General features: G+C 41.7%; 1 protein-coding gene across 2 annotated transcripts in view; it reads left to right on the plus strand.

Annotated features, from left to right (window-relative positions):
* The window catches only part of LOC139762696 (GATOR2 complex protein WDR24-like), a 133,518-nt gene that overhangs the window by 92,939 nt on the left and 19,702 nt on the right, over positions 1 to 20,877 (plus strand). For both annotated transcript variants that reach the window (XM_071687663.1, XM_071687664.1), the window contains exons 10-12: positions 9,911 to 10,103; positions 13,054 to 13,190; positions 16,769 to 16,897. In XM_071687663.1, the coding sequence (XP_071543764.1) occupies positions 9,911 to 10,103; positions 13,054 to 13,190; positions 16,769 to 16,897 (459 nt within the window). The remainder of the gene's footprint in view (positions 1 to 9,910; positions 10,104 to 13,053; positions 13,191 to 16,768; positions 16,898 to 20,877) is intronic.

The following is a 20,877-nucleotide window of genomic DNA, read 5'->3' on the forward strand; positions in this document are numbered from 1 at the left end:
ATAATCAGACATCCCTCCAGTAGCACCTCTCAGCACGTTAACATCCAAAAGTCACTCTTTCACGCGCCTATCAATTAACACGTAATCCAATGATGCTCTCTGGCCATCTCTCGTACTTGCATACGTATACTTATGTATATCATTCTTTTTAAACCAGGTATTCCCAATCACCAGTCCTTTTTCAGCACACAAATCTACAAACTCTTCACATTTCCATTTGCAACACTGAACACCCCATGTACTTCAACTGCCACATTACTCACCTTTGCATTCAAATGACCCATCACTATAACCCGGTCTCATGCATCAAAACTGCTAACACACTCACTCAGCTGTTACAAAACACTTCCCTCTCATGATCTTTCTTCTCATGCCCAGGTGCATAAGCACCAATAATCACCCATCTCTCTCCACATATATATATGGAGTGAGTATTTTGCAGGTTTTTTGAATGTGTTAGATGATAGAGTGATAGATATAGGGTGTTTTGGTTGAGGTGGTGTGCGAAGTGAGAGGGTCAGGGAGAATGATTTGGTAAACAGAGAAGAGGTAGTGGAAGCTTTGCAGAAGATGAAAGCCGGCAAGGCAGCAGGTTTAGATGGTGTTACAGTGGAATTTATTAGAAAAGGGGTGACTGTGTTGTTGACTGGTTAGTGAGGATATTCAGTGTATGTATGGCTCATGGTGAAGTGCCTGAGGATTGGCAGAATGCATGCCTAGTGCCATTGTACAAAGGCAAAGGGGATAAAGGTGTGTTCAAATTACAGAGGTATAAGTTTGTTGAGTATTCCTGGGAAATTATATGGCAGTGTATTGATTGAGAGGGTGAAGGCATGTACAGGGCATCAGATTGGGGAAGAGCAGTGGGGTTTCAGAAGTGGTAGAGGATGTGTGGATCAGGTGTTTGCTTTGAACAATGTATGTGAGGAACACTTAGAAAAACAAATGGATTTGTATGTAGCATTTATGGATCTGGAGAAGGCATATGATAGATTTGATAGGGATTCTCCTTGGAAGGTATTAAGAGTATATGGTGTGGGAGGCAAGGTGCTAGAAGCAGTGAAAAGTTTTTATCGAGGATGTAAGGCATGTGTACGAGTAGGAAGAGAGGAAAGTGATTGGTTCTCGGTGAATGTTGATTTCTGGCAGGGATGCGTGATGTCGCCATTGTTGTTTGGCTTGTGTATGGCTGGGGTTGTTAGGGAGGTGAATGCAGGAGTTTTGGAGAGACAGGCAAGTATGCAGTTTGATGTGTATGAGAGGGCTTGGGAAGTGAGTCAGCTGTTGTTCGCTGATGATGCAGCACTGGTGGCTGATTTGGGTGAGAAAGTGCAGAAGTTGGTGACTGAGTTTCGTAAAGTGTGTGAAAGAAGAAAGCTGAGAGTAAGTGTGAATAAGAGCAAGGCTGTTAGGTACAGTAATGGTGAGGGACAAGTCAATTGGGAGGTAAGATTGAACAGAGAAAAACTGGAGGAACTGAAGTGTTTTAGATATCTGTGAGTGGATTTGGCAGTGGATGGAACCATGGAAGCGGAAGTGAGTCACAGGGTTGGGGAGGAGGCGAAAGTTCTGGGAGCATTGAGGAATGTGTGGAAAGCAAAAATGGGTATGTTTGAAGGAATAGTGGTTCCAACAATGTTATATGGATGCAAGGCATGACCTGTAGATAGGGTTGTGCGGAGGAGGGTGGATGCGTTGGAAATGAGATGTTTTTAGGACAATATGTGGTGTGGGGTGTTTGATTGAGTAAGTAATCAAAGGTTAAGAGAGATGTGTGGTAATAAAAAGAGTGTGGTTAAGAGAGCAGAATAGGGTGTATTGAAATGGTTTGGTCACATGGAGAGATTGACAAAGAGGATATATGTGTCAGAGGTGGAGGGAATGAGAAGTGGGAGACCAAATTAGAGGTGGAAGGATGGAGTAAAAAAGATTATGAGCGATCGGAGCCTGAACATGCAGGAGGGTGAAAGGCATGCAAGGAGTAGAGTAAATTGCAACATTGTGGTATACCGGGGCCAACATGCTGTCAATGGATTGAACCAGGGCCTCTAAAACACTTCACTTCCTACAGTTTTTCTCCATTCAAACTCACCTCCCATTTGACTTGTCCCTCAACCTTAGTGTACCTAATAACCTTGCTCTTTTTCACATTTACTCTCAGCTTTCTTCTTTCACACAATTTACCAAACTCAGACACCAGCTTCAGCAGTTTCTCACCTGAATCAGCCAACAGTGCTGTATTGTCAGCGAACAACATCCGACTCACTTCCCAAGCCCTTTCATGCACAACAGACTGCATACTTGCCCCTCTCTCCAAAACTCTTGCATTCACCTCCCTAACAACCCCATCCATAAACAAATTAAACATCCATGGAGACATCACGCACCCCTGCCGCAAACCAACATTCACTGAGAACCAATCACTTTCCTCTCTTCCTACTCTTATACATGCCTTACATCCTCGATAAAACTTTTCACTGCTTTTAGCAACTTACCTCCCACACCATGTGCTCTTAATACCTTCCACAGAGCATCTCTATCAACTCTATCATATGCCTTCTCCAGATCCGTAATTTTTTTTTTTCTTTTTTTTTTTATACTTTGTCGCTGTCTCCCGCATTTGCGAGGTAGCGCAAGGAAACAGACGAAAGAAATGGCCCAACCCCCCCCCCCATACACATGTATATACATACGTCCACACACGCAAATATACATACCTACACAGCTTTCCATGGTTTACCCCAGACGCTTCACATACCTTGATTCAATCCACTGACAGCACGTCAACCCCGGTATACCACATCGCTCCAATTCACTCTATTCCTTGCCCTCCTTTCACCCTCCTGAATGTTCAGGCCCCGATCACACAAAATCTTTTTCACTCCATCTTTCCACCTCCAATTTGGTCTCCCTCTTCTCCTTGCTCCCTCCACCTCCGACACATATATCCTCTTGGTCAATCTTTCCTCACTCATCCTCTCCATGTGCCCAAACCACTTCAAAACACCCTCTTCTGCTCTCTCAACCACGCTCTTTTTATTTCCACACATCTCTCTTACCCTTACGTTACTCACTCGATCAAACCACCTCACACCACACATTGTCCTCAAACATCTCATTTCCAGCACATCCATCCTCCTGCGCACAACTCTATCCATAGCCCACGCCTCGCAACCATACAACATTGTTGGAACCACTATTCCTTCAAACATGCCCATTTTTGCTTTCCGAGATAATGTTCTCGACATCCACACATTCTTCAAGGCCCCCAGAATTTTCGCCCCCTCCCCCACCCTATGATCCACTTCCGCTTCCATGGTTCCATCCGCTGCCAGATCCACTCCCAGATATCTAAAACACTTCACTTCCTCCAGTTTTTCTCCATTCAAACTCACCACCCAATTGACTTGACCCTCCACCCTACTGTACCTAATAACCTTGCTCTTATTCACATTTACTCTTAACTTTCTTCTTCCACACACTTTACCAAACTCAGTCACCAGCTTCTGTAGTTTCTCACATGAATCAGCCACCAGCGCTGTATCATCAGCGAACAACAACTGACTCACTTCCCAAGCTCTCTCATCCCCAACAGACTTCATACTTGCCCCTCTTTCAAAAACTCTTGCATTTACCTCCCTAACAACCCCATCCATAAACAAATTAAACAACCATGGAGACATCACACACCCCTGCCGCAAACCTACATTCACTGAGAACCAATCACTTTCCTCTCTTCCTACACGTACACATGCCTTACATCCTCGATAAAAACTTTTCACTGCTTCTAACAACTTTCCTCCCACACCATATATTCTTAATACCTTCCACAGAGCATCTCTATGAACTCTATCATATGCCTTCTCCAGATCCATAAATGCTACATACAAATCCATTTGCTTTTCTAAGTATTTCTCACATACATTCTTCAAAGCAAACACCTGATCCACACATCCTCTACCACTTCTGAAACCACACTGCTCTTCCCCAATCTGATGCTCTGTACATGCCTTCACCCTCTCAATCAATACCCTCCCATATAATTTACCAGGAATACTCAACAAACTTATACCTCTGTAATTTGAGCATTCACTCTTATCCCCTTTGCCTTTGTACAATGGCACTATGCACGCATTCCGCCAATCCTCAAGCACCTCACCATGAGTCATCTTTTTTTTCTTTTTTTTCTTTTAAACTATTCGCCATTTCCCGCGTTAGCAAGGTAGCGTTAAGAACAGAGGACTGGGCCTTTTTTGGAATATCCTCACCTGGCCCCCTCTGTTCCTTCTTTTGGAAAATTAAAAAAAAAAAAAACGAGAGGGGAGGATTTCCAGCCCCCCGCTCCCTCCCCTTTTAGTCGCCTTCTACGACAAGCAGGGAATACGTGGGAAGTATTCTTAATCCCCTATCCCCAGGGATAAGTATGAGTCATACATACATTAAATAACCTTACCAACCAGTCAACAATACAGTCACCCCCTTTTTTAATAAATTCCACTGCAATACCATCCAAACCTGCTGCCTTGCCGGCTTTCATCTTCCGCAAAGCTTTCACTACCTCTTCTCTGTTTACCAAATCATTTTCCCTAACCCTCTCACTTTGCACACCACCTCGACCAAACACCCTATATCTGCCACTCTATCATCAAACACATTCAACAAACCTTCAAAATACTCACTCCATCTCCTTCTCACATCACCACTACTTGTTATCACCTCCCCATTTGCGCCCTTCACTGAAGTTCCCATTTGCTCCCTTGTCTTACGCACTTTATTTACCTCCTTCCAGAACATCTTTTTATTCTCCCTAAAATTTAATGATACTCTCTCACCCCAGCTCTCATTTGCCCTTTTTTTCACCTCTTGCACCTTTCTCTTGACCTCCTGTCTCTTTCTTTTATACATCTCCCACTCAATTGCATTTTTTCCCTGCAAAAATCGTCCAAATGCCTCTCTCTTCTCTTTCACTAATACTCTTACTTCTTCATCCCACCACTCACTACCCTTTCTAATCAACCCACCTCCCACTCTTCTCATGCCACAGGCATCTTTTGTGCAATCCATCACTGATTCCCTAAATACATCCCATTCCTCCCCCACTCCCCTTGCTTCCATTGTTCTCACCTTTTCCCATTCTGTACTCAGTCTCTCCTGGTACTTCCTCACACAGGTCTCCTTCTCAAGCTCACTTACTCTCACCACCCTCTTCACCCCAACATTCACTCTTCTTTTCTGAAAACCCATACAAATCTTCACCTTAGCCTCCACAAGATAATGATCAGACATCCCTCCAGTTGCACCTCTCAGCTCATTAACATCCAAAAGTCTCTCTTTCGCACGCCTGTGAATTAACACGTAATCCAATAACGCTCTCTGGCCATCTCTCCTACTTACATAAGTATACTTATGTATATCTCGCTTTTTAAACCAGGTATTCCCAATCATCAGTCCTTTTTCAGCACATAAATCTACAAGCTCTTCACCATTTCCATTTACAACACTGAACACCCCATGTATACCAATTATTTCCTCAACTGCCACATTACTCACCTTTGCATTCAAATCACCCATCACTATAACCCGGTCTCGTGCATCAAAACCACTAACACACTCATTCAGCTGCTCCCAAAACACTTGCCTCTCTTGATCTTTCTTCTCATGCCCAGGTGCATATGCACCAATAATCACCCACCTCTCTCCATCAACTTTCAGTTTTACCCATATTAATCGAGAATTTACTTTCTTACACTCTATCACATACTCCCACAACTCTTGTTTCAGGAGTATTGCTACTCCTTCCCTTGCTCTTGTCCTCTCACTAACCCCTGACTTTACTCCCCAGACATTCCCAAACCACTCTTCCCCTTTACCCTTGAGCTTCGTTTCACTCAGAGCCAAAACATCCAGGTTCCTTTCCTCAAACATACTACCTATCTCTCCTTTTTTCACATCTTGGTTACATCCACACACATTTAGGCACCCCACTCTGAGCCTTCGAGGAGGATGAGCACTCCCCGCGTGACTCCTTCTGTTTCCCATTTTAGAAAGTTAATACAAGGAGGGGAGGATTTCTGGCCCCCCGCTCCCGTCCCCTCTAGTCGCTTTCTACGACACGCGAGGAATACGTGGGAAGTATTCTTTCACCCCTATCCCCAGGGATAATATACACATATATATACATATACACATACACACACATACACATACATACGCACATATACACACACACACACATACATGTATATACATATGAAAAATGTAAGAAACAATTTAGAAAACTGAAACTTCTAGCTTGAAATGAATGAAAAAAATCCAAAAAAGATCCGTAAATGCTACATACAAATCCATCTGTTTTTCTAAGTATTTTTCACATACATTCTTCAAAGGAGGATATTGATTGAGAGGGTGAAGGCATGTACAGAGCATCAGATTGGGGAAGAGCAGTGTGGTTTCAGAAGTGGTAGAGGATGTGTGGATCAGGTGTTTGCTTTGAAGAATGTATGTGAGAAATACTTAGAAAAGCAAATGGATTTGTATGTAGCATTTATGGATCTGGAGAAGGCATATGATAGAGTTGATAGAGATGCTCTGTGGAAGGTATTAAGAATATATGGTGTTGGAGGCAAGTTGTTAGAAGCAGTGAAAAGTTTTTATCGAGGATGTAAGGCATGTGTACGTGTAGGAAGAGAGGAAAGTGATTGGTTCTCAGTGAATGTAGGTTTGCGGCAGGGGTGTGTGATGTCTCCATGATTGTTTAATTTGTTTATGGATGGGGTTGTTAGGGAGGTGAATGCAAGAGTTTTGGAAAGAGGGGCAAGTATGAAGTCTGTTGGGGATGAGAGAGCTTGGGAAGTGAGTCAGTTGTTGTTCGCTGATGATACAGCACTGGTGGCTGATTCATGTGAGAAACTGCAGAAGCTGGTGACTGAGTTTGGTAAAGTGTGTGAAAGAAGAAAGTTAAGAGTAAATGTGAATAAGAGCAAGGTTATTAGGTACAGTGGGGTTGAGGGTCAAGTCAATTGGGAGGTGAGTTTGAATGGAGAAAAACTGGAGGAAGTGAAGTGTTTTAGATATCTGGGAGTGGATCTGGCAGCGGATGGAACCATGGAAGTGGAAGTGGATCATAGGGTGGGGGAGGGGGCGAAAATTCTGGGAGCCTTGAAGAATGTGTGGAAGTCGAGAACATTATCTCGGAAAGCAAAAATGGGTATGTTTGAAAGAATAGTGGTTCCAACAATGTTGTATGGTTGCGAGGCGTGGGCTATGGATAGAGTTGTGCGCAGGAGGATGGATGTGCTGGAAATGAGATGTTTGAGGACAATGTGTGGTGTGAGGTGGTTTGATCGAGTAAGTAACGTAAGGGTAAGAGAGATGTGTGGAAATAAAAAGAGCGTGGTTGAGAGAGCAGAAGAGGGTGTTTTGAAATGGTTCGGGCACATGGAGAGAATGAGTGAGGAAAGATTGACCAAGAGAATATATGTGTTGGAGGTGGAGGGAACGAGGAGAAGAGGGAGACCAAATTGGAGGTGGAAAGATGGAGTGAAAAAGATTTTGTGTGATCGGGGCCTGAACATGCAGGAGGGTGAAAGGAGGGCAAGGAATAGAGTGAATTGGAGCGATGTGGTATACCGGGGTTGACGTGCTGTCAGTGGATTGAATCAAGGCATGTGAAGCGTCTGGGGTAAACCATGGAAAGCTGTGTAGGTATGTATATTTGCGTGTGTGGACGTATGTATATACATGTGTATGGGGGTGGGTTGGGCCATTTCTTTCGTCTGTTTCCTTGCGCTACCTCGCAAACGCGGGAGACAGCGGCAAAAAAAAAAAAAAAAAAAAAAAAAAAATTCTTCAAAGCAAACACCTGATCCACACATACTCTACCACCTCTGAAACCACACTGCTCTTCCCCAATCTGATACTCTGTACATGCCTTCACCCTCTTGATTAATACTCTCCCATATAATTTCCCAGGAATACTCAACAAACTTATACCTCTAATTTGAACACTCACCTTTATCCCCTTTTCCTTTATACAATGGCACTATGCATGCATTCAGCCAATCCTAACGCACTTCACCTTGAACCATACATACATTGAATATTCTCCCAAACCAGTCAACAACACAGTCGCCCCATTTTTTGATAAATTCCACTGCAATACCCTCCAAACCCGCCGCCTTGCCAGCTTTCATCTTCCACAAAGTTTTCACTGCCTCTTCTCTGTTTATCAAACCGTTCTCCCTGACCCTCTCGCTTCGCACACCACCTCGACCATGAAACACATTCAACAAACCTTCAAAATACTCACACCATATCCTTCTCACATCACCACTTCTTGTTATTACCTCCCCATTATCCCCCTTCACCGATGTTCCCATTTGTTCTCTTGTGTTACGCACTTTATTTACCTCCTTCCGAAACATCTTTTTATTTTCCCTAAAATTCTACAATACTTTTTCATTTGCCCTCTTTTTCACCTCTTGCTCCTTTCTCTTGACCTCTTGCCTCTCTTTTATACATCTCCCAGTCATTTGCACTATTTCCCTGCAAAAATCGACCAAATGCCTCTCTCTTCTCTTTCATTAACAATCTTACTTCTTCATCCCACCACTCAGTACCCTTTCAAATCTTCCCACCTCCCACCTTTCTCATGCCACAAGCATCTTTTGCGCAAGCTATCACTGCTTCCCTAAATGAATCCCATTCCTACACCACTTTCCTTACGTCATTTGCTCTCACCTTTTTCCATTCTGCACTGAATCTCTCCTTGTACTTCTTCACACAAGTCTCCTTTCCAAGCTCACTTACTCTCACCACTCTCTTCACCCCAACATTCTCTCTTCTCTTCTGAAAACCTCTACAAATCCCTCCAGTTGCCGCTCTCTGCACATTAACATCCAAAAGTCTCTCTTTCTCATGCCTATTAATTAACATGTAATCCAGTAATGCTCTCTGGCCATCTTTCCAACTCACATATGTATACTTATGTATATTTCTTCATAAACCTGGTATTCCCAATCACCAGTCCTTTTTCAGCACACAAATGTACAAGCTCTTCACCATTTCCATTTACAACACTGAACACCCCATGTACACCAATTATTCTCTCAACTGCCATGTTACTCACCTTTGCACTCAAATGATCCATCACTATAACCCGGTCTTATGCATTAAAGCTACTAATACACTCACTCCGCTGCTCCCAAAACACTTGCCTCTCATGATCTTATGACTGGGTGCATAGGCACCATTAATCACCCATCTCTCTCCATCCACTTTCAGTTTTACCCATATCAATCTAGAGTTTACTTTCTTACACTCTATCACATACTCCCACAACTCCTGGTTCAAGAGTAAAGCTACTCCTTCCTTTGCTCTTGTCCTCTCACCAACCCCTGACTTTACTCCTAAGGCATTCCCAAACCACTCTTCCCCTTTACCCTTGAGCTTCATTTCACTTAGGGCCAAAACATCCAAGTTCCTTTCCACAAACATACTACCTATCTCTCCTTTATATTCTAACATTAAGAACAGGGCATTCCACAATTTTATTATATTGATTGCAATCATGCATCAGCATCATCAACTTAAATTGATTAGGTTATACTTTTATTTTTCATAATTTCTCACCATTCCCATGTTAGCCAGGAAGAAAGAAATGGCCTCCTTTGCTAACATCTGTTAACTGGCTGTCATTTGTAATGCTTATGGTATAGTGATATAAGTTTTTCCTTTCATATACTCCTTGTGTACATTTTTCTTCCAGAATATGTTTTTAATTTATTGAAGCGTATACTTTCCACATCCCACCCTTCCTTATGATATACTTTATGTTGTAATTGCATCCATATCTTTCTATAATCAGAACTATTTAATATATTTTCATGGATTAATTGGAGGCTGTACACAGGAAAACAGCAGCCCTTAATGAGCACAATGGGCAGGTGCTATCGTCAATTCAAGTGATGACTTGTGAAGAAGATGGTCCAGTGTCTGCTCACCACATTGTTCAATCTGCCAAGCAGTACCTCCTTACTGGCCGATCCCTTGCAGAAATATGTGAACACAATGCTGGAGTAGCTAGAAAATTGAATAGACATCAGGTATGTTTTCTTCTTCATAGTGCAGGACAGGAGGGGAGACTGGCCACTTCGTCACTTATCATGACAATACCACTGCTAAAGAAAGGATGTGAATGAATAAGGTCTTTGTCCATCCCTGAAACAACCTCACAAATGCAAGGAATGGCAATATAAGTATAAAAAAAAAAAAGAATAACCCCCAAATGCTGGCAGTTAGTCATTGAAATACATATTAGCAAATCACCATAATTTTAAGATCTTCCAATAAATGGCATTCTCCCACCTCACATCCTCCTTACCATGTATATAGTGAGATTGCTTTTTCCCAGGCAGTCAAAAAAAGAAAATATAAAGTTCCTACTAGTAGAGGCTGTGAGGAAAGAAGTGCTCTTGCATGCTTGATTTTTTGATGAATGAAGAAGAAGAGGGATGAATATTGACACTCCCATGTTCATATGTCAAGCAAGTCCAGTTGCTCAGATTACAGAAGATTCAAAGATCGATTTTCAAGAACTCCGAAGTGGCTTTGATTGAGGTCACAACCCCTTGTGAAGCCATATCTATGCTAGTTTTGAAACCAGATTAGCATTCATGACTCTCTCTATAAAGTCGTAATTATCTGGATCCATAGGGGTTGGACAATACCTGATGGAGAATTTTGTGATGAATCAGGTACTTGACTCTGCCAGTCATTAAAGTCTTGGCTGTAACAAAATACTGCGTTAAACAATGAGAAAATTATTTTGAAAGTGATGTGCTGTACTGTTTACCACATTTGTATCAAAGTTTTTTCTAAACGGTGTCTTCAAGCCAACTCAGCTTTTAATCCTCTTGAGGTTGGTTTATGAATAGATATCTGGCACAAACAAGGATATTTATTACTGCTTATGCACCTGGAAGTCAGAGGACTAAGGCTGAAAGGTGAGTGTTTTGGATGGAGCTGAATGAATGTGTCAGCAGTTTTGATGGATGATTTAAATGCGAAAGTGGATTATGTGTCAGTTGTAGGTATTTTTTCAGGGGCCATTGGGTATCCAATGCTGTGAGTAAGAATAGTGAACAGCTTGTGAAGTTGTGTGTTGAAAGAGGAATGGTGATGGGGAATACCTGGTTTATGAAGAGGATGAGTAGGAGAAATGGTAATGGGTCTTTATGGGATTTTATACTGACTTATAAGCACACAAAGAAGAGACTCTTGGTTGTGACTTCTGAGAGGGGCATCTTGTGGTATATCTGATCATTACTTGATGGAGGATAGGGTGAAGATTCATAGAGGCTTTAGAAAAAGAGGAAATGATGTGGGCAGGGAATAGGGTGGTAAAAGTGTTTGAACTTAGAAAAGAGGCTTGCAAGATAAGATACCAGAAGAGATCGAGTGTAGAATGGCAAAATTTATTGAGTTATTGAATCTGTGTTACTAGACTATGCCTACTATAAGTTTCACTGTGAGTGGAAAGTCACCTTTGCAAAGCTGTATTATTAGGAGTAAAATCTTGTCAAAGACCTTCTCTCTCTAGAGGAGTCTACATTTCTCTGCAACTGGAAGTAATGCAGCCTTGGGCTGCAAGAACCTTTAGAAAGGTTCTTAGGAGCACCAAGACTCTCTCACAGAAATTGGTTTGGGGATAATTATAGATAGATATATCATAGATGAAGCAAGGGAGTGAGTGAAGAATGGGAGATATTTAGGGAAGCACTGCTTGCATTTGCAAGAGAAGTGTGTGGCATGAGGAAAGTGGAAGGTAAGAAAGGGTGGTGAGTGGTGGGTTTAGGAAGTTAAGTTGTTAGTGAAAGAGGACAGAGAGCTATATGGACATTATGTACTACTGGTAAGGAGTGCAAGTAATTGGGAGACATACAGAAGGTCAAGATGTATAGCAGATCAAGAGGAAGGTGCAGTGACTGAAAAAGAGAGCAAGTGAGATGAAATGATAAGAAGACTTAAGAGATAGGGATATTGGAGAAAGAATACCTCCCACATATTCCCTACATGTCTGGAAGGCGACTAAAAGGGGAGGGACTGAAAATCCTCTCCTCCCATTTTCTGCTTTTCCAGAAAAAGGAACAGAGAGAAGGGCCAAATGAAGATATTCCCTCTAAGACTCATGAAGATATTCCCTCTAAGACTCAGTCCTGTGTTCTTAGTGCTTTCTCGCTGGCATGGGAAGTGGCGAATATGTATGAGAAAAGAATGAAATGTTTGGGAAAAGTTTAATAGTGTGAGAAAAACAAGAGAATAAATGGAAACATTGGTGGAAATAATAGATAGGGAAGTGGTAACAGGCAAAAATAGATGAAGAGATGAAGTGAGTGTTTTGAAGGGTTAAATGTGTTTTATGAAAGGAATGTTTTTGGATGTGAAGGTATATGAAGTTATAGTCATGGATAGTGGTTTGATGAAAAGAGGAGGAGGTGAAAGACCCGCATGAATTAAGTGTTGCAAAGCAGCTGGAGTGGACAACATTGCAGATGAATGTTTTAAAAAAAAGGGGTGGTGATTGTTTTGATTGATTAGTTAGGATATTCCTTGTATGTATAGCATGTATTAAGGTGCCTAAGGATTAACTGATTGCCTCTAGAGTTGCTGTATAAAGGGAAAGTGAAACAAAAGTGAATGCTCAGATTACAAAACTCTAAGTTTGTTGGATGTTCATGGTAATTTTTACAGCAGAGAAGTGAATGAGAATGTGGTGGCATGCATAGAGTTTCAAACTGGGGACGAACAGTGTGGCTTCAAGAATGGTAGAGAATGTGTGGGTCATGTGTTTGCTTTGAAGAATGTGTATGAGGACTTCAAAGCTGCTGTATCCCCTTACAAAGGGTCTCGGGTTTGTACATACGATAATAGTATTGTCGTAACAATAATGATTTTGATGATATTGATTATGATATGAATAACTGTAATAATAATTGGAATTGTAGTGTTTTTCTCTAATTTCAGTTTTGAAATCATATGCATTTTTATTTGCAGGTAGCACTGACATGGCAGATGCTTCAAATGCTGTACGTTGGTGTGAGTGGAGGTAGTGATCATTTGTCGGGTCATCAAGGGTCTTCCAGAGATGATCCAACCATACAGCCGGATACAAGTTTAGAGAATGAACAAAGGTAGTGAGAGTTCAGTATTTGTAATATACTAGTACATAAGTATTCAGTTTTAATGTTTTATTTCTAGTAGAATATACCTGTATTTACTTATGTCAATATCCATTGAGCAACACCTTTGGAAATCTTAACACATGCAAACCTCTTTAATGGTATTTCTCTCCATATTTTGATCTTATCACCACTGTCACTCTTCTTTTTGTCCTTCCATCATACCTATGACCTAACATTGCTGTTTTTACCACTAACCCATTGACTACAGCTGCTCTGAATATTGATTTTGGCATTTTTCAGTAAAGAAAAATGCTATTGATTTGTGTACATAACAGTTGAAAAATTTATTTTGGGGGTAACAATTAATATTTTTTTTTTTTTTTTTTTTTTTTTTTTTTTGCTTTGTCGCTGTCTCCCGCGTTTGCGAGGTAGCGCAAGGAAACAGATGAAAGAAATGGCCCAACCCACCCCCATACACATGCCTTGATTCAATCCACTGACAGCACATCAACCCCGGTATACCACATCAATCCAATTCACTCTATTCTTTGCCCTCCTTTCACCCTCCTGCATGTTCAGGCCCCGATCACACAAAATCTTTTTCACTCCATCTTTCCACCTCCAATTTGGTCTCCCTCTTCTCCTCGTTCCCTCCACCTCCGACACATATATCCTCTTGGTCAATCTTTCCTCACTCATTCTCTCCATGTGACCAAACCATTTCAAAACACCCTCTTCTGCTCTCTCAACCACGCTCTTTTTATTTCCACACATCTCTCTTACCCTTACGTTACTTACTCGATCAAACCACCTCACACCACACATTGTCCTCAAACATCTCCTTTCCAGCACATCCATCCTCCTGCGCACAACTCTATCCATAGTCCACGCCTCGCAACCATACAACATTGTTGGAACCACTATTCCTTCAAACATACCCATTTTTGCTTTCCGAGATAATGTTCTCGACTTCCACACATTCTTCAAGGCTCCCAGAATTTTCGCCCCCTCCCCCACCCTATGATCCACTTCCGCTTCCATGGTTCCATCCGCTGCCAGATCCACTCCCAGATATCTAAAACACTTCACTTCCTCCAGTTTTCTCCATTCAAACTCACCTCCCAATTGAATTGACCCTCAACCCTACTGTACCTAATAACCTTGCTCTTATTCACATTTACTCTTAACTTTCTTCTTTCACACACTTTACCAAACTCAGTCACCAGCTTCTGCAGTTTCTCACATGAATCAGCCACCAGCGCTGTATCATCAGCGAACAACAACTGACTCACTTCCCAAGCTCTCTCATCCCCAACAGACTTCATACTTGCCCCTCTTTCCAAAACTCTTGCATTCACCTCCCTAACAACCCAATCCATAAACAAATTAAACAACCATGGAGACATCACACACCCCTGCCGCAAACCTACATTCACTGAGAACCAATCACTTTCCTCTCTTCCTACACGTACACATGCCTTACATCCTCGATAAAAACTTTTCACTGCTTCTAACAACTTGCCTCCCACACCATATATTCTTAGTACCTTCCACAGAGCATCTCTATGAACTCTATCATATGCCTTCTCCAGATCCATAAATGCTACATACAAATCCATTTGCTTTTCTAAGTATTTCTCACATACATTCTTCAAAGCAAACACCTGATCCACACATCCTCTACCACTTCTGAAACCACACTGCTCTTCCCCAATCTGATGCTCTGTAGATGCCTTCACCCTCTCAATCAATACCCTCCCATATAATTTGCCAGGAATACTCAACAAACTTATACCTCTGTAATTTGAGCACTCACTCTTATCCCCTTTGCCTTTATACAATGGCACTATGCACGCATTCCGCCAATCCTCACGCACCTCACCATGAGTCATACATACATTAAATAACCTTACCAACCAGTCAACAATACAGTCACCCCCTTTTTTAATAAATTCCACTGCAATACCATCCAAACCTGCTGCCTTGCCGGCTTTCATCTTCCGCAAAGCTTTTACTACCTCTTCTCTGTTTACCAACTCATTTTCCCTAACCCTCGCACTTTGCACACCACCTCGACCAAAACACCCTATATCTGCCACTCTATCATCAAACACATTCAACAAACCTTCAAAATACTCACTCCATCTCCTTCTCACATCACCACTACTTGTTATCACCTCCCCATTTGCGCCCTTCACTGAAGTTCCCATTTGCTCCCTTGTCTTACGCACTTTATTTACCTCCTTCCAGAACATCTTTTTATTCTCCCTAAAATTTAATGATACTCTCTCACCCCAACTCTCATTTGCCCTTTTTTTTCACCTCTTGCACCTTTCTCTTGACCTCCTGTCTCTTTCTTTTATACGTCTCCCACTCAATTTCATTTTTTCCCTGCAAAAATCGTCCAAATGCCTCTCTCTTCTCTTTCACTAATACTCTTACTTCTTCATCCCACCACTCACTACCCTTTCTAATCAACCCACCTCCCACTCTTCTCATGCCACAAGCATCTTTTGCGCAATCCATCACTGATTCCCTAAATACATCCCATTCCTCCCCCACTTAATATATGTATCAGAATAATGAAACTTTCTCTACATGTATGATGAGCTTCTCTTCAGAATGAATAAATGTTCAGGATATGCCTCTACAATCCATATGATGTATCCCTCCTTACATCATAACATAAACATATTTCACTATGTAAGAGGTTACATCATGTATGAAAAGTCACCTTTGACAAGACTGTATCATTGGGAGTACATTGTCTTCAAAGAACTTATCACTCTAAAGGAGTCTGCATTTTCCTGCTACAGGAAGTAGTGTAGGCTTTAGAAAGGTCCTTAGGAGACCCAATTGGAGATGGAAGGATGCAGTGAAAAAGATTCTGAGTGATTTGGATGTGAACATGCAGGAGGGTGAAAGGAGTGCACGGGATAGAGTGAGTTGGAATGATGTGATCTACTGATTTCGATGTGGTGTCTTTGGACTAAACAAGGGATTGTAAAGTGTATAGGGTAAACCACATGTATGGTTTAGCACTAAAGGCTAAAAAGCAGCTCTGGAGTTCACCAGTTATAGAGACTTTTGTCATGGCCAGCCCCTTGAGGGATTTCCTGAAGGGTACAAGCATTAGAGATATAGATAGATAAATTGTGTGTGGTTTTGTGGAAACATCCATGGCTCAGTGATGAAGGAGGCACAGATATAAAGCACCCAGATATAAGAAATAGTGCTGATTTTAGGATTTGGTTTTTCATTTTACTTAAAAGAAAAACTTAAAATCAGATATGATGCATAAGAACTTTAATTTGCATTAACTTAAGGGATTTAAGGAATACCAGCAGTCTGTTTTAGAGCTACGGTGTATAAGAAGTGTCATTAATGGCATTCAGTTTTACATAAGATATATGTGGTCAAGATCTCTCTTGTGTACTTAGTGATACGTTTCTCACAGTGACCTCTCTGCATGTATTTTTGTCGTTATTTACTTTTTCTGAGGGTGCTGCTACTTTGGTTATGTCAGTTAGTTTTAACAGATACTATACATGTATTCTTATCATTAAATTTGCCTTATTTATTTGCAGGTCAGCACGTCACTTCTCTGGGGGTGATGCTGGTGGTGATACATCTGGAGGAGGCTTCAGTGCTGAGGAAGGCGACACAGAAACAGATGATACTGATAATCATGATCTGAAACTTACTAATATTGCAAGGTAACCATCTTTATTATATTTGGTGGAAAATTTGTCTTGTCGGGTGTGATAGGAAGTAAGATTTGTAAATAAGGTATGGACCTTATTTACAAATCTTACACAATCAGTAGTCACAGATTGAGTAATTTCTTCCTCTTACCCCGTTAACAGTAGTGTTCTTCAGGGTTCTGTCTCATTGTTTACTTTCTTTCTTCTCTCCATTAATGATCTCTTTCTAGCCTTTAACCTTATTCACTCTCATGCCAGTGAATCCAGTCAACTTTCATTTTTCTTCCCTTCCTCACTCTAATACTTGCTCTTTTATTTTTGCATAGAGTTTATCTTGTCTCTTATTTCAGACCTGTACAGTATCAGAAACCCAGATTCATCCTACAATTCTTTCTAAATCTCATTCACTTCCCCACAGTAACATTTCACAAATACTGTTGAGTCCTGCAGTAACATGAAAATGTTAGGTATAACTGTATCTTCATTTCTATCTTGGAATCCCCACATAGTGATCATTACATATGTTATCCAAAAGCTGTGAGTGTTTCACTGTATTTTAGTGAGCTGGATTTTCATCATCAAGGACTTTGCACCTGTTTGGATAAATATTTTAGCATTATTGTTTGTGCAGGTGCTGAACCAAAGTTTAACTAAACTGGACCAAGCAGTCAAGAATTTTGACTTATCATGGGAATTGATATATGTGAATAAGAGTAAGGTTATTAGGTACAGTAGGGTTGAGGGTCAAGTCAATTGGGAGGTAAGTTTGAATGGAGAAAAACTGGAGGAAGTAAAGTGTTTTTGATATCTGGGAGTGGATCTGGCAGCGGATGGAACCATGGAAGCGGAAGTGAACCATAGGGTGGGGGAGGGGGCGAAGATTCTGGGAGCCTTGAAGAATGTTTGGAAGTTGAGAACATTATTTCGGAAAGCAAAAATGGGTATGTTTGAAGGAATAGTGGTTCCAACAATGTTGTATGGTTGTGAGGCGTGGGCTATGGATAGAGTTGTGCGCAGGAGGGTGGATGTGCTAGAAATGAGATGTTTGAGGACAATATGTGGTGTGAGGTGGTTTGATCGAGCAAGTGATAATAGGGTAAGAGAGATGTGTGGAAATAAAAAGAGTTTGGTTGAGAGAGCAGAAGAGGGTGTTTTGAAATGGTTTGGTCACATGGAGAGAATGAGCGAGGAAAAATTGACCAAGAGGATGTATGTGTCAGAGGTGGAGGGAACGAGGAGAAGTGGGAGACCAAATTGGAGGTGGAAAGATGGAGTGAAAAAGATTTTGTGTGATCAGGGCCTGAACATGCAGGAGGGTGAAAGGCGTGCAAGGAATAGAGTGAATTGGAACGATGTGGTATACCGGGGTCGACGTGCTGTCAATGGATTGAACCAGGGCATGTGAAGCATCTGGGGTAAACCATGGAAAGTTCTGTGAGGCCTGGATGTGGAAAGGGAGCTGTGGTTTTGGGCATTATTACATGACAGCTAGAGACTGAGTGTGGACGAATGGGGCCTTTGTTGTCTTTTCCTTTCGCTACCTCGCACACATGAGGGGGTAGGGGGTTGTTATTCCATGTGTGGCGAGGTGGTGATTGGAATAAATAAAGGCAGATAATATGAATTATGTACATGTGTATATATGTATATGTCTGTGTTTGTATATATATGTGTACATTGAGATGTATAGGTATGTATATTTGCGTGTGTGGACGTGTATGTATATACATGTGTGTGTGGGTGGGTTGGGCCATTCTTTCGTCTGTTTCCTTGCGCTACTTCGCTAACGCGGGAGACAGTGACAAAGCAAAATAATAATAATAATAAAAATTTGATATTTTAGTAGTGGAAGGAGTTGATAATGTCTGTACAAGCAGAATTTGATGCCATTCGAGTTTGACTAATCAAGATCTTCCTTTAACATGATTCTTTAGAATTATTTTATTTATTTTATTATGCTTTGTCGCTGTCTCCTGTGTTAGCGAGGTAACACAAGGAAACAGATGAAAGAAGGGCCCAAACCCACCCACATACACATGTATACACATACACGTCCACACACGTACATATACATACCTATACATCTCAACGTATACAAATATATATACACTCATACACATATACATAATTTATACTGTCTGCCCTTATTCATTCACATCGCCACCCCGCCACACATGAAATGAAAACCCCCTCCCCCTGCATGTGCGTGAGGTAGCGCTAGGAAAAGACAACAAAGGCCACATTCGTTCACATTCAGTCTCTAGCTGTCATGTATAATGCACCGAAACCACAGCTCCCTTTCCACATCCAGGCCCCACAAAACTTTCCATGGTTTACCCCAGATGGTTCACATCCCCTGGCTCAGTCCATTGACAGCATGTCGACCCCGGTATACCACATTGTTCCAATTCATTCTATTCCTTGCACGCCTTTCACCCTCCTGCATGTTTAGGCCCCGATAACTCAAAATCTTTTTCGCTCCATCTTTCCACCTCCAATTTGGTCTCCCACTTCTCGTTCCCTCCACCTCTGACACATATATCTCATTGTCAATCTTTCCTCACTCATTCTCTCCATGTGACCAAACCATTTCAAAACACCCTCTTCTGCTCTCTCAACCACACTCTTTTTAATACCACACATCTCTCTTACCCTTTCATTACTTACTCGATCAAACCACTTCACACCACATATTGTCCTCGAACATCTCATTTCCAGCACATCCACCCTCCTCCGCACAACTCTATCTATAGCCCACGCCTCACAACCATACAACATTTTTGGAACTGCTATTCCTTCAAATGTACCCATTTTTGCTTTCTAAGATAACGTTCTCGACTTCCACACATTTTTCAATGTTCCCAGAACTTTCGCCCCCTCCCACCCTATGATTCACTTCTGCTTCCATGGTTTCATCCGCTGCGAAATCCACTCCCAGATATCTAAAACACTTCAGTTCCTCCAGTTTTTCTCCATTCAAACTTACCTCCCAATTGACTTGTCCGTCAACCCTACTGTACCTAATAACCTTGCTCTTATTCACATTTACTCTCAGCTTTCTTCTTTCACACACTTTACCAAACTCAGTCACCAGATTCTTCATTTTCTCACCCTAATCAGCCACCAGCGCTGTATCACCAGCGAACAACAACTGACACACTTCCCAAGCTCTCTCATCCACAACATACTGCATATTTGCCCCTCTTTCCAAAACTCTTGCATTCATTCACCTCCCTAACAACCCCATCCATAAACATATTAAACAACCATGGAGACATCACGCACCCCTACCGCAAACCAACATTCACTGAGAACCAATCACTTTCCTCTCTTCCTACTCATACACATGCCTTACATCCTCGATAAAAACTTTTCACTGCTTCTAACAACTTACCTCCCACACCATATACTCTTAATACCTTCCACAGAGCATCTCTATCAACTCTATCATATGCCTTCTCCAGATCCATAAATACTACATACAAATCCATTTGCTTTTCTAAGTATTTCTCACATACATTTTCCAAAGCAAACACCTGATCTACACACCCTCTACCACTTCTGAAACCACACTGCTCTTCCCCAATCTGATGCTCTGTACATGCCTTCACCCTCTCAATCAATACCCTCCCGTATAATTTCCCAGGAATACTTAACAAACTTTTTTTTTTTTTTTTTTTTTTTCCGCTGTCTCCCGCGTTTGCGAGGTAGCGCAAGGAAACAGACGAAAGAAATGGCCCAACCCACCCCCATACACATGTATATACATACGTCCACACACACAAATATACATACCTACACAGCTTTCCATGGTTTACCCCAGACGCTTCACATGCCTTGATTCAATCCATTGACAGCACGTCAACCCCGGTATACCACATCGCTCCAATTCACTCTATTCCTTGCCCTCCTTTCACCCTCCTGCATGTTCAGGCCCCGATCACTCAAAATCTTTTTCACTCCATCTTTCCACCTCCAATTTGGTCTCCCTC

Source organism: Panulirus ornatus, chromosome 44 (assembly GCF_036320965.1).
Source record: "Panulirus ornatus isolate Po-2019 chromosome 44, ASM3632096v1, whole genome shotgun sequence".
Taxonomy (NCBI): Eukaryota; Metazoa; Arthropoda; class Malacostraca; order Decapoda; family Palinuridae; genus Panulirus; species Panulirus ornatus.